At 38.9% G+C, this 26001-nt stretch overlaps 1 protein-coding gene and 1 long non-coding RNA gene across 2 annotated transcripts in view; one reads left to right on the forward strand and one right to left on the reverse strand.

Annotated features, from left to right (window-relative positions):
• Nucleotides 1-24383, forward strand: PIP4P2 (phosphatidylinositol-4,5-bisphosphate 4-phosphatase 2). The gene is made up of 7 exons (XM_032695667.1): nt 1-217; nt 6095-6243; nt 7602-7708; nt 9396-9519; nt 15317-15369; nt 21567-21657; nt 22800-24383. The coding sequence occupies exons 1-7, from the start codon at nt 112-114 to the stop codon at nt 22941-22943; spliced, it is 774 nt and encodes a 257-aa protein (XP_032551558.1). The 5' UTR covers nt 1-111; the 3' UTR covers nt 22944-24383.
• Nucleotides 20508-26001, reverse strand: part of LOC116790574 — an 18440-nt gene continuing 12946 nt past the window's right edge. Inside the window, exon 3 of the long non-coding RNA XR_004358408.1 lies at nt 20508-20699. This is a non-coding gene — a long non-coding RNA (uncharacterized LOC116790574). The remainder of the gene's footprint in view (nt 20700-26001) is intronic.

Consider the following 26001-nt stretch of genomic DNA (forward strand, 5'->3'; position numbering starts at 1 on the left):
CATTCATTCCCAGCCCCTTCCTCTGCGCTCCTTCCCCTTCCCCGGCGCCGTCGGTCCGGCCGCCTCCACGCCGAGCGCCCGGCCGCGGCCAGGGCCCTCCGCGCCGCAGCCATGGCCGCCGAGGGGGTGGACGAGCGCTCCCCGCTGCTCTCCGCGCCCGGCTCCGGCAATGTCACCCCGACCGCGCCGCCCTACCTGCCGGACAGCAGCCCCCGAGGTAAGGCTGTGCCGGGCGGGGGGCGGCGGGGCCCTGGGGGCGGCGGGGCTGGCCCTGGCGCTGGCAGGGGCGCGGCGCCTCCGCGCGGGTGCGGCGGTGCGGGGGCTCCCCCGCCTTGGCCGGCGAGGGGCGGCGGGGCCGGGCCGGGGGAGCCCCCGCCCTGCCCCGGCTGTAGGGGCGCGGGGGGAACAACAGGTAACGCCGCGCAGGGCCGGGTGTAGGCCCTGCTCCCCGCCGTGCTCCCCGGCCTCGGCGCCTCAGCAGGAAAAATAAAAGACATTAAAATAATTGTTTGCAGGGGCAGAACAAGCCCGAACCGGTCTTCTTATTATAACTCTCTCGCATGCCGCAGCTTGCAGAGTGATTGCTGGACTTGGGTTCCCCCATTAATTAGGAGCAGGATTAGGTGGAAGATCCTGAGCCGAGCTGGGCACTGGCAGCTGCAGGAGGGGCGCAGCGCGGGGGCTTCACCGCGGTGTCAGGCGCAGGTCGCCGCGCTGTGCCGTCCATCGCAGTGCCACAGCCCAGAGGTGCCCAGCTGCCATCGGCTCCTGTGCTGGCAGTCGGATTGAAATAACGAAGGGACTCGGTGCAATGTGGTAGTTGAAGTCCAAAACCACTAGGATGTCCTTGCAAACGCGTTTCAAGGCCATAGCTGGCTTTGGCTTTATTTTTAAAGCAAGTCAGATGCTGTGGTTCCAAATCTGTAATCGTGGCATAATTATATGGTATTACCTTTCTTGCACAGACTTAAGAAAATCATCTTGTTGATCAATACTGAATATTTAATAAGTAGGTGAAAAGATTTTACTTAGCAACTATAAATCAGGATGTTTACGAAGTACATTAGTAGGTTTTTTTTGGTTTTTTTTCAGTTAATGTTTTAGAGCAGAAAGTGAGGTGTGGAGAAAGCTGAAGGAACAAAGAATCAATAAGATTAGAGTAGCTTTGCTAGCAGTAGCCTTTAAAATGTAAGATTACAGTCCTTATCTCCATAGCTCTGGTGTGTTGGTCTTTTCTTGTGGATTTCTATGTAATTGTATATGTTTATGACATATATGTAACTAGAATGAGTGAGCATCTGTCTCTTTTGAATAATATTTAAACTCATGGAAAACTAGTCCTCTTTGTCTTAATATGAAAATATATTTCAGTTAGGACTGTAACTGGTATTGACTGTTTACTTTCATTTGAATTGGACAAAGGAATATTGCAAAATCAGCAGAGGTTGGGGATTTTGTTTTGTTTATTTGTTTTTTCCCTAATCAATTTGTGTAGGATTAGCATAATCTCCTAAATTAAAAAAAAAAAAAAAATAATCCAGAAATCCATATGAATTTGAATTCTGGTGTTTGATGTTTTTATTCTTAGTAGTCTTTATCCTGTAACCATTACTTTTGTATGCGTTTCAATCTGTTGGGGTTTTTTTTAAAAGTTTTTATAGATTTAAAAAGTAATGAAAATGCATTAGATCAGTGACTCTTGTCTGAACCCAGGGTAAAACTCATGACCTGGTAAGGAGCTGGACCCCAGATTCTCATTTCAGTTGGTAGCTGTGTCCTGCTGAGCCCTCTGTGGGCATCTGTAATTCGTGGTAACTGGCTGGGCACCTGCAGTGGGGTGTGGTGCTTGAGATAAGTGGCTTGTTCCCAGAAGTGAGGAGGAACCAACTCTAGAGCTTTCTTAAACATCAAAGACCTTTTGTTCAGTTAGTCCACGAGCAAGCGTACTAGGTAGCCCTTCAAAACTGCTCTACAATACTTACAAAAAGATAGCCGCAGAACAAAATCTTGCAGAACTGTGATATAGGCCCAGTAGCTCTTCTTCCCTTGCTCTGTTTTCCTTAGTAGAAGGATCTATGCAAACTAAACCACCTTTCTAGCTAACAGGCAGCTTTTATCTCTCTCCCTAGTACAAGTCTAGATGTAGAGGCAACAAGCATTCTTGTGGAAAGTTGGGGTTTGCTTCCAAACCTCCTTCTGCAAGAGCGTCTTTGTTTAACATCACCTGACTGGTGTGGAGTGGCAGAGGAAGGAGGAAGAAGCCCTTTGCCCTTAAAACTACCACCTGAATGTACATTAATAGACTTATCCGTGTAATTAACTACTGTGCCCAATATGTCATCCTGAGCTTTGAGAGGCCACAGTCTGAAAGTAGCCTTCTCTTCTCTTGTTGGGCTGCAGCTGGGAACTAGTTGACCCTTTTCAGTATAAGCTGAAGTGGTTGAATCCTGGTAATGGCTCAGTGTTTGTTCCTAATGATGGAAAAAAGCAAGAAAAATCTTTTCAGTGTAGATGCAGGCCAGAGAATTTGAGAAACTTTTCACATAGACAAAGGGTGGGACTGTCAGCTCTGCTCCCTGTAGTAAGGTGGTTATTCAGTGCCTTTTTTTTTTTCCAGGGTGCCCTCTCCCCTTCCCCCCCAGGCTTTCTTAGTTCTTAACTACCTATCTCTGACATAAATCATTTAACTTTTTCCCCTCACCCACCCCCTCCTGGGTCATGATTAAGAATTATTTAATTTTTTCTTCTAAATCAAATAAACAAAACAAACTCATTTGTTTGACCCAAGTAAGCTGCAAGTGGTTCTCTGTGGTTTCCGCCCTTCAAATACCAAGGGAGGAAAGTGCACAAGCACCACAAGGAATTTCTCAGGTTGAATATGGGATATCTTCCATTCCATTGCTCTCCTGTGGGGGTGAGAAGGGACTCAGATGTACTGCATGGTAGGGCATTTTGCTAATCTTGCTGAACTAATTAGTGTTAAATTTTCTTTATTTTTTTAAAAGAAAAATTGGTAATATAGCTGCAAATTGGTATGTCAGCAGCAGGAAATTCAGTATCTCATTAAATGTCTCATGGTGTGTATGTGAAACTTACCTATAATCCAGTCGTGTCCAGCGTGACAGACCTTTATGAACTGGTTTTAGATATTATAGTTAGGCTGAAATTCAAGCTGTCAAAAAAAAGAAAGGTCATACCAAAGTATGTTAATGTGCTTTGAAACATTTTTATTAAGGGGTAATAAGCAGCAAACTCCGAGACAATGCCTTTATTTTCCTTTTCACCACCCCCATGCCCTCACCCTCTCCAATATACTTTTCTTTAAACTTAATTTTGGTGGCTTTTGCTGGTTTTGTTTTTTGGAGCTCTTCCAAATGCATGTTTTCTTTAAGCATGAAGGTTGCAGTGCCAAGATACTTCTGGCTTTCTGCTCCATAGCAAATGTCATTTGCTGCAGCACCACTCTGAAAAGCAGCCATTATTTCCTTGCTATCTGATATTTGCTGAGCCAGCAGGACAGGAACAGCGAGGCTGCTTACCTGGAAGCCAAGCAGCTCCAGTATGAGGCTGGAGAAGTGGCTGGCAGTGTCTGCAGGGGCTCATGCACCTCAGTTAACTAGCTTTCAAACTCCTAAGAATTGTCACTTAGAAATAGGGTACAGAAAATTATAAATGTCTAGAAGGGTATAGTTACCAATTTTTAAAGTATTCCAGGATCATGGAAAGCTGAAAGGCTGGGGGCTGTATGTCCATTTTTACGTTCTGGTACCCTTCCAGATATTGTTTGCCTTTCCTCAGTACTGCTGCCCTATTCCCAGCTGATAGAGTTAAGAAATTGCACTTTAAATGGAGAGGACAAAGTGAAAAAGTTCCAGAACACAATTGTTGCTTTTCAGAAAAGCACCCTTAAAGCTGGGAGTGAACTGTAGGGGTGTCTTGACAGAGTTTGATATGTGGTCTGCTGAATGTGCCTGTTGTTCTTTTGCTACCTTTTTCCCAAGCCAGAAAGCGTCAGCTGCTCGCTGCAGGAGCAGTTAAGCAACCTGCTGACTGCCAAAACCCCCTTGCAGCAGCCTTGACTTTGCCACATTGCTGTTCCTATCATCCAAAGCTCTAACCTGGTTTCTCCAGTGATCTAGTAGACTTGAGGTTGTTTCCAGTTGCCAAAGTGTGTGTGTATTGGGGTTTTGTCTTGTGTGTGTTTTGTTTTGTTTGTTAATATCTTTTAATATCTCCTGTCCTATATGTGGCAGTCTTACTTAAAATAGGGTATCATAGTACTGCAAAACATTGTGGTGTTTGTTTTTTTTTTTACTGGATGCTGTATTTTTTCAGGAATGTTATTCCTCAGAAACAGAAGAAATCACAACATTGTTACCTCATATCTCTTAATGATGTTGGTTTCTCTAACTGGTCTATCAAAGCTGAAGGTGTGAAGTTCACTTGCTCAAATAATGGAGCATAAGTGTGTGTTGTTACTTCAAAATTGTATTGCTGCATATAAGTTAATTTTTTTCTCATCTGAAATAATTCAAGTATGTTGGATATGATTCTGACACTTTGAAGGTATCCAGTGTTCTCCTGCTGCCTCTGTGAGTTAAAATCAAGCACAGGTCTGGGTCATTTGTAGACCAAGTGGCAAAGAGAGAGAGTGAGAGCACACTGAACAGCAATGCTGGTTCAAAGGTGTGGGATGACTTTTGGATCTGAAGGGCAGACAGGGTTTCTTATATCTCTCCAGCTTATGACATTCACTTTAAGAAGGTGAAGGAGTGATGAGTGCTTTCTTACATGCTTAAATTTAATACTTTGGCTTGTCAGCTTTGATAGCAGCCCGTGATTTCCCTTGCCACCCTCCAGCAGATACTGTTCTGGTCAGTGCTGTTGGTAAACTGAAAGTAGGCTCATCTCTCATTGCTGCTCTGAAGAATTTATTAGCTGCTTGGATGTAATTTTAAAAAAACTTACTGAAGTCCAAGGCTGCAGGTATTTCAAACTACTAGTATTAAAAAAAGCTAACTATGAACTGCTGAATATGCCAATTCCATATTTGATTACCTGAAGAGCCTTGAACTTGGTGAAATAAAGTTGGTGCTATTACATGCCAAATAATTGTCATAATAAGCTTGTGAGAGATTGCCATGTTGAATTATTTTCATTCCATGGATTCTTAAACCTCGAAGGTTCTTTAGCGTTTCTTCCCTGTTGCATTGTGGACTCAAGACTGGCAAAGTTGAAGTTTGCTCTTCCACAGAGGCCTAAGGCCACTATATCCTTCCCTGTGTTAGCCTACCCTGATTGACTAAAGACCACCTTGTCCATCCACACTTTGGCTCTTGGACAAGAAAAATATGCGGAACCCTTAAAAGCACAAACTCTGACTTCATCTTTTTTTTTTTTTCGAGATAGGATAAGTATGCTGTTGTTGTGCTCAAAAAAGAAGCATTTCATGCCACTTCCCATCCAAGATTTGTTTTCTTTACAGGACTTTTCTGTGTTTTTACCTGTAGTATTTGTTACTATATGATAAACACTTGTCTATGTTTCAGTCTTTTCAGATGTTTGTAAAGGCTGTTTATGACTCCTTTGCCTACCTGTGTCTTATTTTCTGGGGTTTTTTTCTTCCAAAACCAGTCTCTGGTTGCTACTAATCTGTAGTAGGTTTGGGATTTATTTGAGTTTCCCTCCCACTGTGGTTTCTAAAGACTGTGAAAAGTTGGTATGAAAATAAAGTTGCAGAGATGAGCATTTCGTTGGATCCTCATTTCTGGGCTGATTTTGTGTATTCATAGAATCACAGAATCAGCCAGGTTGGAAAGGACCTCTGAGATCATCAAGTCCGATCCTTGCTGTGTTTGTGTTGCTAGTTTGCTTTACCTACAACTATGGGTGATGTTTGTTTACACAGAAGCTGTGGAGTAGGGGAATGCAAACTTAGGTTTGTCTTTCTTTATGCTAACCATTAACTTCAAGTTGTTTGGGGTTTTTTAATATTTTTTTTTCTTTTTTTGAGACTGTGACTTAGGGATGATATTTGCTGAAAGTGTTTTAGGATCCTCTAGTGTTTCAGCTGAGATTTCCTTATCTCTTGCAGCAGAGCTTCCTCCTCCATACACTGCTATTGCAAGTCCAGATGCCAGCGGTGTTCCTGTAATAAACTGCCGCGTGTGCCAGTCGCTAATCAATTTGGATGGCAAGCTACACCAACATGTGGTTAAGTGCACAGTGTGCAATGAAGCTACGGTAAAATGGATTTTTAGCATTTTCTTTTTGTGGAGGGAAGTGGGGGGAAGCTGAAGTATGTGGTTGGTGGAATTCATGTCCTCGCCTACAGAGGGTGAGTCTCTTCCTGCCATCCCTGCAAAGGACCTGTGAGCCCAGCTGACTGCTGGTGTAGCTAGTGTGCAAGCTCAAGGGTTGCTGGCACAATAAATCTTCATCGAGCTGGCTGTTCAGGATGTCTCCTGAGGAGGACAGAAAGCAAAGATGTCGTTTAAGTAATTACTCTTCTGTAAAGAAGGATGAAATTGGTTTTGATGGGACAAAGAGAAATGAAGAATGTAGTTATTCTAAGTGTGGGAGATGCAAAGTAACTACCCCACACCTTTCCCTGGATGTATGCCTTCTGCCTGCAGTACTATTCAGTCAATTGGTTAGCTTGCCAGTAGACTACAGTACAACAACTTTGAAATGCATAAGTTGTAGGTTCTTTTCCAGTGATCACAGACCTATTTGTTTCTCCTTCTCTTTTGTTAGTTCATGTCTTCGCTATTTAGCTCCTGCTTCTATTTTTTTTTTCTTCCTGCCAGTTTCAGTTTCAGGATACTGTAGTGCTCCACAGCTACTGGAAGCATTCGTATGAAAAAACACAGGATTGGATTTATTATATGAAAAACACTTTAAATTATATCCAGAAGGCAGGTAGCCTTAAAACTGCAGGAAAACTTTTTTTTCCACTTGAAAGAGAGAGTACAGAACCTGCCATTGATAGTCACTTTCCCTGCAGATATATAACATTTCAAACCAAAGTATCTTGCAGCTTTTCAATTGCTGTATGAAAGGGACACTGAAACTTGACTCCGAGGTTGGAGACAGATAATTTCAGTATAAAGTAAGATTAGAGTACAGTGGTGTCTACATGTTCCCTTAGTGACTGAGAACCAGACTGTGATCCTTTCACTGTTGAATGAAGCCATTGTACCAGGCAAGGAGACTTGTTTGATGTTTTGACTGTTATTTTTTTTTTAAAATATACCACTCGTTAAGCTCACATTTAAAAAACCAAAACTGAACTGAAGCCTTGAATTGTCATTGCTAAAATATGAATTTTTTTTCCCCTGAGTTTGCAGGATCTCTTGTTTTTTCTATTGAGGAAATTTTTACTTCTTTGTCTGGGAAGAGAGAAAAAACTTCTAATTTTGTCTTGACTGTGAAATTTCCTCTGTAAGAGGAACTGTATTTCTCTGTTAGCAAGAACTTGTTGCTGAAGTTGTTCTGCTTTGTCATAATGTTATGTGGAAAAAAATGAATTGCTATGACTTCTGATTTGTGTTCTCTGGTGGTTGTGTTGTTTGGTTTTGTTTTTTTTTTGTTTTGTTTAGCCAATCAAAAACCCTCCTTCAGGGAAGAAGTATGTTAGATGTCAATGTAACTGTCTCCTTATCTGTAAGGATACGTCTCGGAAAATAGGCTGTCCAAGACCAAACTGGTAAGAATAAAATACTCTAAATGCGTTGTGATAGTTTTCTTTAAAGCAACAATTCTCTTTGTGTTGAATTTTTAAAATTAAAAGATGTTCAAAGCTGGGCCTCTGTATGTGGACACTTAACAGAACATTACTGAATTACTACAGACATAGGTAGTGCTAGTGTCAATTTTGAATATTTTTTTTTTAAGATTAAAGAGGAAAAAAATTTTCTTCTTCTTCTATTTAGTGTTAGTCTCAGATGTGTTTGTCCCATTTTATCTACTTCATAAGGAAAAAAATAATGTAAAGAACAACAGAGAAGAAAATCCACTTCTTGTTTCTGGGACTTAACATTCACAATTTCTTGCAGACTTAATTATTATAAACACACGGGATGCTCCTTTTGCTTGGTTCAGAGCAGGGACTCGAGAATGAAATGGGAGAGGAAGCTTCAGTCCTGTTCTCCCTCCTGTTTATGCTGAGTTTTCATTTTCCTCTCAGCTCTTGACTTTTGGTGTTAAAGATCCCACTGAGGTAGGAGTAGTTTGATTGTAAGTAGTGCAGCTCTAACAGGAGAAATGGAGGTGAAGGCTAGGTCTGCAGACACATGAATGGAAGCTCTACCATACCAAGTGCCCTAGTCACCAATGTATTGGCTGTTCTGATTTGGAAACAGTTTGAGACTTGTGGGAATCTTTTTTTTTTTTTTTTTTTAATAATGCAGTGTTGGGGAGGACTTCAAAACATTCCAAACACTTTCTCAGAGTGCAAGAATGTTCATGGGATACTTCAGTTATCACATGGTTGCTAACTAAACTGAATCAGAAACTCTGTAATTTTATTAAAATAATTTCCAAAGTATATATCTCAGCAGTTTCCCTAAGATAGTCTATGTATTTGTCTTGCTAGAAACTGAGCAAAACTGGTGTACTTTGAAGGAGAGAGTTGGGAGTAAGACTCCAGATTGAATGAAGGGAGGCCATCCAGAACACAATTTTGATTGTATATGGAGAGAGATGCAGTGCAAGTTAAATAATGCTTTAATTTTTCCCTTCACTTTTTCATGCTAAGAAGTCTCATCCTGATTCTGAGTTGGTTAATTTGGTTACTGTCCTTTTGGATTGACAGATTTTATAATTAAACTTGAAACAAGTTAAACATAAAAGCAAATACTTACAGACTGTTTTTTAAAGTAAACCGATTGCGTTTAGTCAACCTGGGGTGGTTTTCTTTCTTAGTTTACTCAATTTGAGTTGAATTTTTACTGTACAAATCTGGAAATGCTGCTTATATTGACGTGATTGTCAGTAGTGTGGGAAGGAGAACTAGGTTATGGAAGAGTCCATACTCTTTCTACATGTTTCACGTAGGTACGTACATTTCAATTCACGGGCTTGCTCAGCTCGGGTATTAAGATTTCATTTTCCTGATGAGTGTTTCTGCCATATTCTGGCAAGTCTTTGATCTCTACAGGGTTCAGGCTTGCATGGCTGATCTTGGAGTGAAAGCGAATGTTGTCAAAACTGAAAAGGAAAACACTTCGGAGAGAGACCAAAACTGGGTGCATCAGCTGTTTTTAACAAGCAAATTGTAGTCTAAAAGTGTAAAAATATTTGGTAGCGAGTTGCTTAAATTGCTGATTGCTTAAATGCATCGCCCTTCTCTTTTACGAGCTTAATTACATGTGTATCTAATGTTCTTAACGCAGTAGACGCATCATTACTCTTGGTCCAGTAATGCTGATTCCAGAAGAGCAGCCAGCTCAGCCTGCCTTGCCAGTTCAACCAGATGGAACTAGAGTGGTGTGTGGGCATTGTGGAAATACGTTCCTTGTAAGTAAAGCACCAGGTTCTCCTTCTCACCTCACTGTGCTATCCCTCAAGGTATTTGTTGTAAGCACTTCTAAGGGGTGTATTGCCTCACTCTCTGGCATCAGTGAGGAACTAAAGCTTCTTCTGTCCTCATATTGCTATGGATGTATAGTCTGTATTTGGTTATTTTTATAAGCATTTCAGGAAAACTTTCTGTGTATGGATGGATAAAGCTTAAAGTCTGTCTTATTGCTTAGTGATGTGAGAGTGGACAGTGCTGAAAAATGAAGTTTTGCTTCCAAGTTCTGTTTAGTCTTGCAGTGGTGGCTGTGTTCTGCAACAGCAAAGAGAGCGGTTCTGTCGTTGCTGTATGGATCCCTGAAAGCTGTTTATGGCACTTGCCCACTGGCATATCTGTCAGTTGTTACAGACTGGAGGTTTTGGTTTATATGTGAGGCTGACAGTTGATCTCATTTTTTTAAGTGGAAGGATGCAAGAATATTTTTGTGGTTTTGAACTGTTTGCAGCCTTCTAAAGGGATAAGAGGCTGCCATACTTGAACAGTACACAAGTTAGCTTTAGCTTCATCGTTCAGCAGTGCTTGAATCTCTGTCAGGTTTGTGAGTTATGGGAGATGGCTGTGATAACTGGTACAGCTGAAGGAACCACATAGTCCTGACAGTGGTGTTACGTTCCTGAAACAAAGGATTGTAAGATACAAAGACCAGAGAATACTCAAGGAAAAAGGAAGCTTAGGGAATGGCACTCCATGTTGGCTTGCAGCAGGGAGAGAAGGGTTTGTTTGTGATGGGCTCTATAATGGAGTAGATTTCTACCTTCAAATCTTTACTTCAGGTTTATGGATCAGTGAGGCGCTTTCGTGGCTTAACCCAGGCCATCACTGCAAACACCACCCAGCCCCCCTGCCCAGATAGGGAGGAAAATTGGACAAAAGGCAAAACTCATGGGTTGAGGTAAAAACAATTCAATGGTTGAAACAAAAAACCCAGTACTACTAATGATGACAATAGTAATGAAAAGAGAGGGAGAAAGGAATAAAACCCAAGAGAAACAAGTGATGTGCAATACAACTGCTCACCACCCGCTGACCGATGCCCAGCCAGTCCCTCAGCAGCAATCAATGTCTCTCAGCCAACTTCCCCCAGTTTATATATCAAACACGATATTCTATGGTATGGAATATCCCTTTGGCCAGTTCAGCTCAGCTGTGCTGCCTGTGCTCTCTTGAGTTCCTTGTGCACCTGGTTTGCTGGCAGAGCATGAGAAACTGAAAAGTCCTTGACTTAGGGGAAACACTACTTAGCAACAACTAAAACATTAGTTTGTTACCGACATTGTTACTGAATCTAAAACACAGCACTGTGCCAGCTACTAAGAAGAAAATTGATAATCCCAGCTGAAACCAGGACAGGTGTGCTATAATGGTTTGACTACTATAGTAGATGATGAATGCAGGAAGCAGGAAATAGCCCTTACACTTCTCATTTTATTTTTCCAGAGGAAATTAGAAATTTGATTATGAATTTACAAGTAATGTTCTAACTGAAAAGCCATTAGAGAGATGCTTGAGAAATATTATGTCTACTAATTCTACCTATATATTGAAATAAATATATTTCTCTTATAACCCTTGCTGAAGAGCAGAAAGTAACGGAAGGTAACCGAAAGTAGCTGAAGTGGGTTTTCTGCTTGCCTTTTTTTTGTCCGTCTTTGGGGACTTTCATAAGCATGGGATTTTTACTTGGCTTTATCCCCTATTTACTTTATATAAGTACAGACTAAATCACCTTTGTACTTTACACAATGAACTACTTCAGGTGAAAATAAGAGGAAAAACCTAAACCCATAAGGGCTGTTTTTTCCTGTAACTACTAGATTATGCCTTAAAAGGCTAAGTTTTTTCTATTTTGGGATTTGTGCACGTGACTTCAGATCTAATTATTGCTTTAGGGAACTGTGACATTTTGAACTTCATAGTTCTATCTGCCACTAAGACAAATTTGTTACTTCGTGGTACATCGAAAAGAAAATTTCCAAATCACTAGAAATAGGAAGTTTGGTATTCTTTTGTGCTGAGTTATCAAGACACAAACCCATTTTCTCTCACTTCATGCAGCTTTTTCACCAGACTTTTGCTTCCCTTGTTTTCTGTAATTAAGTCTGAGATTCTCCAAATAAAAGTTTTAGTTAATAAAAATCACAAAATTGCTTGGATTTCAGAGTGAGCAGAGCAAGTGTTTTAGCCAGCCTGGAAACTCGGCTTCAGCGTAGGTATTTCTGCCTTTTGCCATCTCCACATTGTAAAGAAGATACGTAATGCTAGATGCATCTCTCAGCAATTCAGTAGGTTATCCCTTTTATTTGGCAGTTAAAAAATAAATAGAATAGACAAGCAAAACTGGAATCCCTGGAGTGGGAAAATCAAATTGTCATTTGCATGTTCTGTGTTATTTTAAGAGTATCAACTTCTTGACCACTTTCCAAGTTTTTTTTTTTCCATATGAAAGCATCAGTATGGGCTGTGCTTTCTCTGCCTCTACACATGTGGGGGTGTTTTTACAGATTATGAAAAGCACTCTCCATAGTATGGAGTGCCTTAAAGTTTGTCTTAGTTGTCAGGCTTAGTACTAAAGTTATACTGTAGCTGAACTATCCATAGTTATTCACATTTTATTAATGAGATCTTTTTTTCCCTTGGTAACCTGATAGAAGTTTTTTCTGTGTTAAGATTTCTACTGTTTCTGGGAGATTTGAAGTTCAGACAACTGGAAAAAGGGGTAGAATAGAAAAGGAGAGCAGGACAAGGGTTTAACTATGTTGCTAATTCACGATTTGATCTGGTTTGGGCTTTTTTGAGTGCTTCTGGACTTGGGCTGTGACAGTTACTGTTTCTGCCAGCAGTAAGTCATTCCCTGCAACCCCCCCTCACCTCCTGAGGGACCTCTGCCTATGATAGTCTGTGGCTGTCAGAGACTGAGTTGCCTTTGGAAATGGTGGTGGGCAAGGGATGGCTGTCCCTGTGTTGTCCCCCTCTCTGCTGTCTTCCTGCTACAGTCCTGCTTGCAGACACCTCAAGGACAAAAAGTCAGGAGCAAGCTATGGAAGCCACAGGCTGTGAGCTAAGCAGTGTGCTTTGTCAATTTAATTTTTTTTTTTAAACTAATCAAATATGAAAATGATTTCTTCTGAAATAATTGAATAGAAAACCCTTTAAACTTTCCAAAAAACTTAGACAAGTTTTAACCTGCAGAAGTATTTTGCTTTCTCAAAGGACCTGAGGGGAGTGGAGGGGAAGCTTCTTTTGCAGAAGTAGCTGTATGTAGGACTCTGTGTGCATAGAATTTTTCTTTCTCTTTTTTTTTTTTTCCTCTCTATCTTATATTAAATGCACTGAGAATTATTTTAGGCTCAGAAGGAAAAAAAGTTTGACATATTCTTCTAGTAATACGTTTGATGGATGCCTGGTTTTGTCCACAGTTGAAATGAAGAGCTCTGGAATCCTTATCTCCTCATTTGTGTTTCAGTACATCTAAACAGGGATTTGGGCCATCATTTATTCTACTGTTTCAATTAGAAAAATACAGTTTGTATTCTCAGCAGAGAGATAAATTTCATGGTACTGGAACTTGAAGTTTTCTTAACAACATGAATCAATATTAGGTACTTTAAAGCACTCTGGAATATGTGTAAAAAAAATACCAGCTTAAGCATGATTTTTAACTACTTGTTAAACCCACCAAAGCTCCATGACTTAGAATGTACATGAACATGGCCTTTCCCCACTGCTAATGTGATCTAAATTTTTGTAGTTTGAATGTCTTGTCATATTTTTGCTCTTTTTTTTCCTGCAAATATTTCTGGTATGTGCAGAAAGCATCTTAACAGTTAGTGCTTCTGTTACTTCCAGGTAACTCTCTATGAAAACAGATTATTGCTACCTCTCTTTTCCATCTATACTTGAAGCCCAACTCATGCATTTGAGTTTGTAGCCATTAGTAATTAGGGCTAATAATTAGAATCTTAAGTAAAATTCTAGAAAGACCATTAATGAGTAACTTTGGAAATGGAGTAGTCTACACTGTGATAAAACTAGTGCACAGAAGTGAAGATGAAGTAGTCTAAATCAAGAACTTATATTTAACATATTTCTGTCTTCTGTTTCTGGAATTGTAGTTTCAAAAGCTGGAATAACCCCTCTGATGAGGCCTATCTCCATTCCCAACATTGACAACTGCATCCAATTCCACTTTCATTGAGTTTAGAACTAAGGGAAATTGAGTAGGTTTTTGACAGGGATGCAGGCGAATATCTAACTTGCTCCTCTGCCAGGAATGTGGAAGTAGAATTAATGCTCCTAAAAAGCTTTGCTTGTGTGGGGAGTATTACAGAAGTCTTAAGGGATAAAATAGAACTATGCTAAATCAGTTTGGCCAAGTCTTGTAAACAAATAATACCAGTTACATAGTTGTTCTTTAAATGCGTTATTGGATACTTCAGAACGGAAAAAGAAGGATTTCTTTCAGTGGTGAAGTATCCCCAAGTAAATAAAATTGAGAAGTAAATAAAACTGAGGGACACCTTCAAGAGGCAGGAAAATACACTCTAAATACTATTATATTTAAATACTACAGATCGAAACTTTATAGCAAAATCCGCTGATACTGGCAAGGCTTGAGAAGACACATCCTCTTTCTTTACACATAAAATCATAAATATTTTCTTAGTTTAAATGGTGCTGTGCTGTAGGCTGGTCCTGTTTTCCATGCAAGGGCAGGCTTTGATTTTGATTTGTGGTTCTAGCAGTTATAACTATTCACTTCAGTAGGCCAACTTCAGATTTCTCACAGAGATAAGGCAGATCCTAATGGAGGTGAGGCACTGGTGATCTGCACTGTGGCTTCTTCCCCTGCTATTAACTTGCAGTGTGACTTTTGCTTAAATCCAGAAGGGAGGGGAGAGGAGAACTATATTTCACCAGGAAAACTGTGAACTAACCTCCACTTGAGAAAGGCAACAGAAGAGAGCTGCAATTATAACTTCTTAAAGGGTGAAGAAAAATAACCTTATCCCCTTGATCAAGGCAAACATGTTTAAAATGCTTGTTTAGTACTTCTGTTATCACAGAATGAAATTTAACAGAACATGCTGTTTTTAAATGAATATATCACTATGTATCCCCTGGTAGAGGTAGTTTTAGGCACTACTTTCACTAAGGCTGTTTCCCACATAAGTTTTTGTCCGTGCATGGAAGGTTATGACCATACCACGTACAGTTTTATATATCATCTTTTTAAAAGTCACATAAGCCAACAGTGTTCTCTGTTTTAACAATATAAAACTTAGATGCCTACTTTCTAAAATATTCTTTAGCTAATCTTTCTGTGCACCCATAACTTAGTTTTCACAAATGATGCAAGGATTGGGGAAAGATGGGAAAATGCTCCCATTTGTAATTGTGCCAAAGAAAACATAGTTATTTTGATTTAGGGTATATTCATAGCTGTTAAGTAAGAGAAAAAACCAGTATTATAATGTTGCCCATAGTATGCCTGTGGATGCAACCACATTACGTCAAGTGAATTTTGTAATACTAAGGCAAGTCATGGGAAATGCTCACATGGAAATCCCAATCCTATGTTGCCACTGACAAAAGGGCATCCCATTTATGGAAGAAAGCAAGAAACAAGTCAAAGGAAGTCTGAGAAGCAAAATATTTTCCTAGTGACATTTAGGATTAAATACAATAAACATTTTTTCAGGTCAATTTTTCAACCTTTTTCTTTTTTTCTTTTTACAGTGGATGGAACTGAGGTTTAACACACTAGCAAAATGCCCACACTGCAAAAAAATGTAAGTTTTCTGAAAACAAGGTTATGTAAATTACTGTGAAGTTGCCAGTGTTTCTTCTGTAAAAGTCTTTGGAGTAAAATATGTTAGCTGTGCTGATTATTTTGCCGTGCTCATCTGAACTTCAAGGCTAAAGCGCATGTTGCGTGCACATGAATTCTCCACTCTTTATGCACAAATCAGTAACTCTGACAAATCCAACCTGCATTTATGAAAAGTCTGATTGAATTGATAGAGGCAAAAATAAGCTACTAACAATAGGCAGGAATGGGTGCTAAAACTGACAAGTTATGTCCTTGACATTTTACATTTTCATGCAGCAGTAATCATATGTCATCTTTAAATTTAGAACTTTACCTGCCTTATTGTAAAAGGAGGAAAGGAACTAATCTTAATTTGAAAGAGGTTTTACTGATATTATAAACTCAATAACGAACTTGTGTTAAGCATCCTAATGCATTAGCTTGTTTAATGTTTATGAATTACTGTGAAATAACTTGTCTACTCATTTGTTATTTAATGAGAACAAGAAAAGTTAGAATACAAGAGCTGTAAGAGTTTGTTTTGTTTTTTTGTTTGGAACTCTCTTTTTGAGTATTTGGCCTTTATTATTTGAGGTCAGGAATACTTAGTTTGAATTGTTGCTGAAAACTACACTACTAACATACACTAACTCAACCACAGGATGTGAAATAAGACTTATGTATTACTTCAGAGACTTTTGCATACTGCTGATTTATTTAAATATTGGTCTTCCTTTGACAGGCAAGTGTGACTTCCAGTTGAAGGAGTAAATGTGTTTTCCACTGGGAATGGAGAACCACAGCTGTGTTGAATGTTGTAGGACAACTAGCAGGTCCCTGAGGAAGCATAAGGCTTAGCATAAATGTACTGTAGGTATGGGCATGACCTGGCCTTCAACAGTGATTGAAGTCTTTTTATTGGAGTATTTGATAGAGAAGTTTAGAAGCACTAAACACAGAAGTCTAGTGCTGTGTTTAACCTCAGGGCTGTAACCGATCATGTGTGTAGTAGTGGATATGTTCTAGTTTGCTTAAGTCAAATAAACTCAGTCTTGGTGAGATGCTTCAGGGATTTTTTAAGGACTGTAATTGCATTAAGTCTCTTCAGTCCTGAGGGAGGGGCTGATGTTTTGCTGTTTGGTTTGTTTTCAAACTAATAGCAACTATGTTTATATTTTATCATGTCACTCTTGATAGCTGACTCTCCTTAGGTACAAAATTATTTACTGTTTAATCTTAAAAAAAAAAGGCAAAACAAAAACCTCCAGGAAAAAACAACCAAACAAAAAAACCCAACTCCAACAATAACAGCAGCAAAATAAACCATACTCCAAGCAACAGTCGAAAAGTCACACCATGTGATCTTTTGGTTTGTCTTCTGTTGATTAATGTTGCTTGTACTTTAAATTCCAGCTGGAGTCTAAGGTTTTCTTAGTATCTCTGTCGATAAAGTGGAAAGCATGCTATCTGTATGTAAGGAAACGGGAGCCTCTCTGCAGTGCAATTTGTGATAATTACAGCTTGTCTGGCAACTGTACAGCAGAATACAAAACTAATTTTAACAAGTGGGCATGTCTGTCCTTGGGCTGAGGATGCAAACTGTGGAATATTGTAATTTAGCCTTGAATGAGTTGCTTGGTGTTTTCCCGCATTTGAGATGCGATGGTCAGGAGTTCTGCACTTCCAGCAGCATAAACATTTTTAACACTTGAATTTAGGGCACAGCATAGGTGAGACAGAGGTTTGAGTCGTGATGATGGAATAAATAACTGCGGTGACCTGCTTTTTCTCGGGCCTTTGTCAGAGGTCGTTGTAGCCAAGTAGTTAGAAGAGAATGTGGGGTTCTTTATTTCAGCTTATTAATGCAAAGCTTCTTTCTTTAGTAGCTGAGTGGTCAGATGTGAAACTATTCATTCCTTCTGTTGACTCAGTGGATGACTGTCACTGAAAAAAGGATAGTGTAGACTAAGGCACAAGGCACCTTGAATGACTGCAACAGTAAGTTTTTCAAGGAAGCATCAGCTGAGACTTTTAGATTCTCAAATAATTTTCATAACTTTGTTTCAAATGTTTTTAAAAGTGCAGTGCATCTCTGCAAATTGTTTGTTTGTGACCTTCTATTTGGTTGATGGAAATTAGATCTTAATATTAAGAATGTCTTTTAAAACTGCAGGGAGATCAGGAGTTATTACATGAAAAGGTCAATAATGAAACAATGTTCAGGGAAAAATAAAGCAATCGTGCCTTAGAGTATGTAAACAAAGGAACCTTTCATATCTGGATGTTGGGGGAAATAGGATCTTCTTGTTTGTTTTTAGTCCTATCTATGTGCTATCATTGTGGTTACAACTTTATTGTTTTGTGACATACTTTTTTTCTCTTGCAAAATAACTTGGGAAATACGGGAAATTAATTGTGAGGCAGAGAATAAAATCACTTATTTAGTAAATGACCAAATGTCTTTGAAGTAGGCTGTAAACCTTGCATGCCAATATAGGTAAGGTGTTTGCAGAAGCCCTAGTGGTTCAGTGCATAGTGGTTCAGCCTGTCTCAAGCCCTTAGTTGCACATTATCCACTGCTTTGGGACAACAAATGTAGCTAATGAGTAAATTGTTATGATACAGCTTTATTTTATAGTGACACCTAGGAATGAGAGAGAAACTGTTACTTTTTACTGATTGCAAAATAGCAGATGTTTCTCAGCCTGTTTCCCAAAAAAGCGAGAGATTTAAAGGAAGGCTTCTGGTATTTTTCTTGTTTAATGATGAAGAAACTTTTCTTTTATGTTCTCTTAATGTTCTTTTAATGTCTGCCATTCTCTTTCCCAAGCTGTATATTAAATCATCTAGAAATTTCAGGATCATGAATTCAGTTACTAGAAAGAGAATTGAATGCTACAAGTTATTATTTCAGAATTTCAAATCTTTTTTCCTTTAGAACCTACCTACTTTACTTTTTACAGTCTGACAAAACCGTGAACCCTAATGAATTTATAACACCTTTGCTCCATAAAGACTGCAGGACTTTTAGGAAAGAGAGAGATGTTGGAACCCCATCACTACTATGGAGGCTAGTTTCAGCAGTGCTATTCACCTTCAAAATACTGGCATTTTGATTTTCCTCTTAAAAACCCTCCTGAAAGCATGTCTGAAATCCTGGCTATAGTTCCTGTTATTTAGAGCACAAGAGACCCAGCATTCTTTCCTGTGGTACTTCTTTTATAGCCTTTGTCCCTTGTGGTGGTTTTCCCCTCTTTTAATTACTACTCAGTGCTAAATTGGCTCTGATGTCTTTTATATCTGCTGCTGCTGCTGCCCAAAGGTCTGGCAGGTGCCTTTGCTTCCTCAGCAGCAGCTCAGAAACAAAGAACCACTGCCTTCTGGATAGCTCTGTAGTGAGTTCCCTCATACTCCCACGGTGGAACTAATTGGCTGCTTCTGTGATATGAAAATGTTCTTTTGATCCCAGATTTCCAAATGTGCTTGTCGAAGTTGTCGCAGTTGGTAGGTTTTGAGGTAGAATTTTAGCTTTCTTTATTCAAAGTTAGTTTGGGGTTTTTATGTGGAATTTGGTGTGGGTAGAGGGAAACTTCACTATTTAGAGTGGGCCAGTGGCTAGTATTACTGTCAGGAGGTGAAAAATGAATTATGGTTTATTTGGATTGCTAAATATTCCCAGGTCTGTCATGTGACTGTAGAAACTTAATATACTTATTTCATGTTTGCTTTCTCTGGAAAGAGAAAAGCTGTTAAATTGAGATATTCTATACATTTCCTTTTTGTGGCATTTGAGGTGATGGTTTCTCCCTCAGCCTTTCTTCCTGGATAGGAGACAAAGCTTGAGAGAAATATGGATGGGAAATACACACAGCACCTGCAATGTTATGATTACAAAAACAGGATTGTAAGTCAGCTCTGAAACTGAAGGTCTCTTTCCCAGAATTAACTTTGCCTCTATGTGAAATACACAGCACGGTAAATATCATGCATGTTTTAGGTGTATTGAACATGACATTTCTACCAGCTTATCTGACGGTATCCAGCTCTGTAATAGAATTAACTTTCTGAGTGCGTAGCCAGGAAATCCTGCAAAGGAGGGAATCTGAGGTCAGTTTGGCAAGCATCTCCTTGCTTTCCCCTTTTATAAAAGTGCATTTTGATTTGATTATTTTTCTCCTCATGTAACTTGGAATTGGACAACATATCCTTTTTTCTGGAATGGCTGTAGGGTGGCTTTTGAGGGAGTGTGTAGAGGTGTGTGTGAGGATTGTAAGATATCATTATTTCCCCAACTGGGAATTCTCCCATACCGATGACACCACACACATCCCCCAGTTCCATCCCACATGTATATTCTGAGGTTTTTGGTAAAAAATAATTTCCCCATGGAAATTAATGAGCAGAACTGCTTTGGAACTTTTCCTGCTCTTCTGAAAATTACTTGAGTGGTCACTGTATTTCAACTCTTGCCTCGCAAGATGAAGCTCGGTGTGTTAGCTGGAGGACTGTGGTGGTGTGTGGTTTTGGTTTGGGTTTTTTTTTTTTTTTTCTTGGATCATTTTAGAAATTCTTTGTAAAGAAATAATGTTGGAGTAAAGCTGCTTAAACTCTGTTTGAAGGCTTTCTAAGATGAATGCTTAAAAAATTTTAGTCACATGCTAAGCATATGAGGCCTTACTATGTGGTTAATTAACTGGAGCCAGAAATTTGGTCAGTCATATGATGCATGTACTACTTTAATAGTTTAGTACTGTTTTTTTCTGTTATGCATTTATCTTAAATATGTTGAGCTATCATGAGATGAAAATTACTTTCCCTTCATCCTTGAATACAGAATACCAGCATTCCATTATTTCCGAAGGTGTGTTGATCTCCCAGAATGGGATGAAGTAACTAATGATAGCATGCTTCAGGATGCTTCAAAAGTACCTCTAATATAGATGGTACATGTTTTTATGAAAGAACCTCTGCCTCTGTAGTTCTTTTACTTGTGTTTCAATGAAATTAAATCGTGTTCCTGTTTTCCTCATTAGTATAGCTGCATGTCATTGCAGATGTGTGACTCAAGATGTATTTCCTAAACAATGCTAAGCTTCTGAAATAATTTTTCTAACCTGTAGTAAATAATGTTTTATTTGCATTTTATATTCTGTTTGACTGAAACACTGATAGCTTGATGCAGCAAGTAGAGACAAAACTGTCTGTCCTGAAGTTCATAGTCCAGATGATGAGTGACAGAACTTCCAGGGCATTTATTTACCTTGGTTGTCAGAAGTGATTTGTGCAGCTCATGTAACTTGTGGTAGAACTCTGAAAGAAATTGGAAAGTAAGAAGAACTTGTCATGTTTTTGAAGTTACTAAAACTGACTTAAAGATGTCTAAAGCATTTCAGTCTTTGGAGATGTTGAACATGGAAAAAAATTACATGTCTGTGACTAAAATGATTTATGTTTACCTTCAAGAAACAGGACAGTTTAGTTGCTGAACAGTATTGAGTGAACTATTCCAGGAAATGGATAATGAAGATTGTTATTAATGACATTTAGGGGGAGTAGAAGTGATTTCCAGTTAATTAGATGCAGTGAATATATTAAGGCCATATGCTGATGAATCAAGTCGAAAGGTGTCTTACAACCTACATAAAAGTTGCAAAGCCAACTTAAGTTTTACAATCCAGAGGCTATTCAAGGTACTTACCTGGATGTGCTGTGGGCACAGGAGGTGGGACACACTCAAACTGTAGGTGTGGCACCATCCTCTTTCTTGTAAGCACCTAGATTTTTAGGTATTAGATAATCACCAATAGTTCCCCTTTAAAACAAATGTGGACTGTGTCTTGTACTTTGTAGTAAAATTTTAAACTTCCCTACAACTTTATAAACTTCAGATGGTGTATGTCACAGAATCACTGAATATTCTGGGTTGGCAGGGACCCACAAGGATCATTGAGTCCAACTCTTAAGTGAATGGCCCATGCAGGGATCAAACCCTCAACCTTGGCATTGTTAGCACCGTGCTCTAACCAACCAAGCTAATCTCAGGGTTGTGTGTTGCCATTCTCTTTCCATCCCCTCATTTAGTTACTGTTGATGGCAGGGGTTGTTTTTGTGGTGTTTGTCATTTGGTTGGATGGGGGTATTTCTGTTTAATTTACAACATTATTTATTTCCTAACAGTTCATCTGTTGGAAGTGCGCTGCCACGGAGGCGCTGCTGTGCATATATTACAATTGGAATGATATGCATCTTCATTGGCGTTGGATTAACTGTGAGTCATGACCTGGGATGTAATTGCAACTCTGTGGGAGGGTGCGTGTTCAAAGGAGCGCTCTCAGTTGACTTGCTCTTCCTTCCCCAGCATTTGAGTAAACCTTCCAAAGGCTGTGTTGGTTTTGTCATCTCTATTAAAACCGTGGACTTAGCCAGAAAAATGAAATGTTTCTAAAAAAAAAAAAAAAGTGTTCTGTTCTGGCACTTTGAAAGTTTCTTCGTTCTTATGTTAAATTTGACTCTTCGTCTGTCTAAAACCTTCAGTGTTATGAAAAATGGTTTACTTCACTGTAGAAATACTGGAACATCTTGTTCTTGCTAGAGCTCTTAAAACTTCCAGGCTTCCAGAAATACGTGTTGCTGTATAGCCAGGAATGTAAGTTCCACTGCAGTAGAGGTGAATGGGATTCCAAAAGCTAGAAATATTTGTATTTGTAATTTGTACAAGCTATAAGGAGTGAAACCAGATAACAAGCTATGTACAAATTACAAAGCTCACACTGTTGTTGCTCTGCTACTTGGAAAACTGTCTGGCTTACCAGTATCTGGTACTGGTTACTAGAGCCAACCTTCTACCTGGCAATCCCAGAAAAGTACGTGTGAGGAAATACCTGCAGTGAATTTATGTGTGTAATTCTCATTAGGCCTCTAACTTGCATTTTAACTTGAATAATTATTTATATGTGAGTTTAAATGAGTTATGAAGGATTTTCCAGTTTCCCTAAAAGAAAAAAAAGACAACCAGAAATAAAAACAGTGAGAGATGGTTTTCTTTTTTTTTTTTTCCATGACCTTACTGAGTTTGAAAACTATGTGGAGAAAATTTTCCACGAGGTTTGTCCACAGGCTGATGTAGCCTCCATCCGTGGTAGTTTTTTGGGACCCATCTGGGTTAAAACCCTGAACAACTTGGTCTGACCTTAGAGTTGACCCTGCTTTGATTGGGAAGTTGGCACTAGAAGTCTCATGTCCCCTTCAAGCTCAATTACCCTATGGTTCTGTAATATTAAGCTAATAAAATATCTGATTTACCCTTACCAGAGTTGAAACGATGCTGAAATGCTTCTCCTTAATATAACTTGCTCTTCTCTGAAGAGCAGATAGTGCTGTGTGTTTGACACTTCTGTTTTCTCTTTTTAGGTTGGTACACAAGATTTCGCCAGGCGATTTCACGCAACATATGTTTCTTGGGCTGTTGCTTATCTCTTAGGTTTAATCTGCCTCATTCGAGCCTGCTACTGGGGAGCCATTAAAGTCAGTTATCCAGAGCACAGTTTTGCGTAGAGAAATTGTTAGGTTATAGATGAATGTCTAGTAATTCTGGATATTGCATCTTGGACACTTTTAAAACCTTTCCTGTAAGGATTCCATTCTGTTCAAAGTAGTTTAAAGACTGGGGGTCTCTAAGAACAAATGTTCATTGCACTACATAATATGCAAATAGTTTGTTTTGCTGCTAGATTCCCTAGCTCTGAATACTAAAGCTGTGTTTACATGTTCATAACTCTGTCTTTATAGGCGTTGAATTTTATTTCCATAGTCAGTATTAAGTTTTACATTTCCTTTGTTATGTTAAAATCCGTCTGCCATTTTTCTAGACAATCAGTAAAAGTTCAAAAGCAAGAGTGTTTATAAGTGTTTCTACAGTAGCTTCACATTTGTACTTCACATTTTAACTAAAATTATATTCAAGTGGCTTGCTTTAAAACCTAAGCAATAAGCGTTTTGCTTGAACTGCTTACTGTACCTTTTGCCTAAGATCATAGTGACCTTATTCAGGAAATGAAAGTTATGGGTATACTTTAAAAGACTGACACTGTTGCTAGAGAGACATTTGTAAACACTGTATGCTTGGAGATTTTTCAGGTAGAGAGATGCTATTTTGGTAGTCCAATTAAATTTCCATCTATCCAGGATTGGATTTCAGTTAGGATAAATGCGTTCTTCTCAAGGATCCTGGGACTGAGGTTTTGGGTTTTTTTGGTGGTTGTTTTTTTTTTAACTGGCAAATCCTAAAAGCCATGCTCGGATTATGGAACTTAACTCCAGTTATTCGTACAAGTTCCTTTACAGGGTCTAAGGGAAGCATTTCGTATGAATTGGTTTGTAATTCTTCAGTGTCATGTAGATGACAATAAGGTGGTGATGGGTTTCCTCTTACTTTTCTCTGATCATGTCAGATTTTCCCTGTTTGGGAGAGTTATGACACTGGTCACTGCAAAGGGAGACACTGTAAATTCTCATTAACTGCTGTAATAAGGAAATGAGTAAACTATTACTTGGACCATTCCATCCAGTACATCTAGTCAATTTAGCACTGACTTGCCAAGAGAATACGGAAACAGAAAGTTTTTTCTAATGATGTATTCACAAAGGATTGAGGGACCAGTTCTTGCACTGCCCATCTTTATAGTTTTAAACAAGTTTTTGCTAAATTCAGAAGGAATGTCCTGAGTGATTTAGACAAGTGTAGTAATTTAGATAATGGGGTCAGATGGGTAAATTAATATGGATGTTTCAGGGATACATGTAATTTAAAATATCTATGTTCCTGCTAAGTCAAAATGATATTCGGATAAGGATTTTGGAGCACAATAAATGTAAATGATCAAACTGTAAATGACCTGTCTTTGTATGATGCTAAATGTATAAAAGCAGTAGCTCAGGATTACAATGTACCTTTTACAAATAAACTAATAAATAAAGATTATTATTCAAACTTAATGTATTTTGTTACTTATATGTAAATAAAAATGGACAAGTGGAAGAATTTCCTAGTGTGATACAGAAACCACAAAGGTATTGCACAGCAAAGGCGAACTCTGCATTTTTACCAAATGGCAGCCTCAGGAATATAAGACAGCAATAATAAATTGCTCTTTGGTTGATGTTTTGGGAAGAATGAGGAAGTATATAAGGGATGAAACCCATGTTGGGATTATTTTATCAGTCAATTGCTTATGGATGGACTACAGTAATATACTGTCATCTTTTTCTAATGCTTTTCACATCCCTTCGCTGTAGGGATTTGCAGTACATGCTCGCATCTTAAACCTGTGAATACTCTTTTCTGTTATTTTGTGTTTCAAAATACTGCCTGTACTCCACATTCTGAAATACAGTAGGCTGGAGCTGTACAGAAAATCATCCACTGCTTTTGTAATTTCAGTGGGGGTTGGGGAGAGGCTGGGTATAATGTTTTAATGAATCTAAGGAATTTGCACTTTTTCCCCGTGTTAAGCTGTACTTTATCTCTTGTCTCGTGCTTCTCCTTTTTTCTTCTCAACTTCTTTGAGCAGAAGGGACAATATATGGACAAAGTAACTTATTTTTGTCAGTCAGGGTACTAGCATGGTTTGCCTCTTCCTTTTGCAAAGTAAAACATGGCAGTTATTTCTATTAAATGTGTCATGACATTTCAACCACTGCTGGATACACAGAATCGTGATATTTTAACCAGCTAAGAAAATTAATGGTAGAAGCTGATGGGTCTTTACAAGGGGCTCAGATAGGTCTGGCCATTTGTGAAGCAGGCTTGTTTGCAGACAGTTGTGATGTTCTGTGCTGAACTACATGTCAATCTGTTAAACTTCTCTAAGCTTTAAGTAAAAAAACACAAATATTAAAATCCTGTGCATACTGACCACTAGAAGAACTTTCAGTTTTTATAGTCACTTGTTGCTTTTGTTGCCTTTTAATAGTCTTTTCCTCTTGGTATTATTTCTGTGTTAGGTGTGGGAAGGAGTTACTTGAATTTACAATTAAGGACTTCTGTGCTTTCAGGTTTTATCTCCACCCTTTGCTCTCTTTCCACTCCTTCCCACCAAAGAGCTTTTTTATAAACTATGTGTCCTTGAGTAGGAAGCACTTCAGACCTTAAACTGTGTTTAATTTTTTAATTATAAACCTACTGATGCCTGAGTCTTTTACTGGTTTTGTTTGTACCTGTCATACAGGTTGATATGTTGTCTTATGAGGCCTAGGGGGTGGTAGGAGATCTTTGTCACAAGTAGCATGTTGAAAGAAGCTAGAGGTTTCAAATCAGCCTGATAAGAATTTCACCGTGAAGTGCTTGGAGAAAAGATGCTGGAGCAGCTGTGGAGTCATTAGTGGTTATTGCTGAGAAACGGATGGTGGTTTTCAAACAATTTTATGTCTTCATAAACAGAGGAAAAGCCAGGGCGGCAGCTTAATAAAAAGTACTAGAAAATCCTTGTAACTAACTTTAGGGACTTGAATAATAAGTAGGTGAGTAGCAGCAAGACAATTTGTCATGTTAGATCCATCTAACGGCCTTTTCCAACAGCAAAAATTCCACACTGAATGCAGTATGCACTCTAAA

The sequence above is a fragment of the Chiroxiphia lanceolata genome, chromosome 1 (assembly GCF_009829145.1).
Source record: "Chiroxiphia lanceolata isolate bChiLan1 chromosome 1, bChiLan1.pri, whole genome shotgun sequence".
Lineage (NCBI taxonomy): Eukaryota > Metazoa > Chordata > Aves > Passeriformes > Pipridae > Chiroxiphia > Chiroxiphia lanceolata.

Excerpts from the sequence above, each read along its gene's own strand:
- PIP4P2 (XM_032695667.1), top strand. The coding sequence starts at position 112 with ATGGCCGCCGAGGGGGTGGACGAGCGCTCCCCGCTGCTCTCCGCGCCC. Across the intron at positions 218-6,094 it reads GCCGGACAGCAGCCCCCGAG|CAGAGCTTCCTCCTCCATAC; the intron begins GTAAGGCTGTGC and ends TATCTCTTGCAG. Across the intron at positions 6,244-7,601 it reads CAGTGTGCAATGAAGCTACG|CCAATCAAAAACCCTCCTTC; the intron begins GTAAAATGGATT and ends TGTTTTGTTTAG.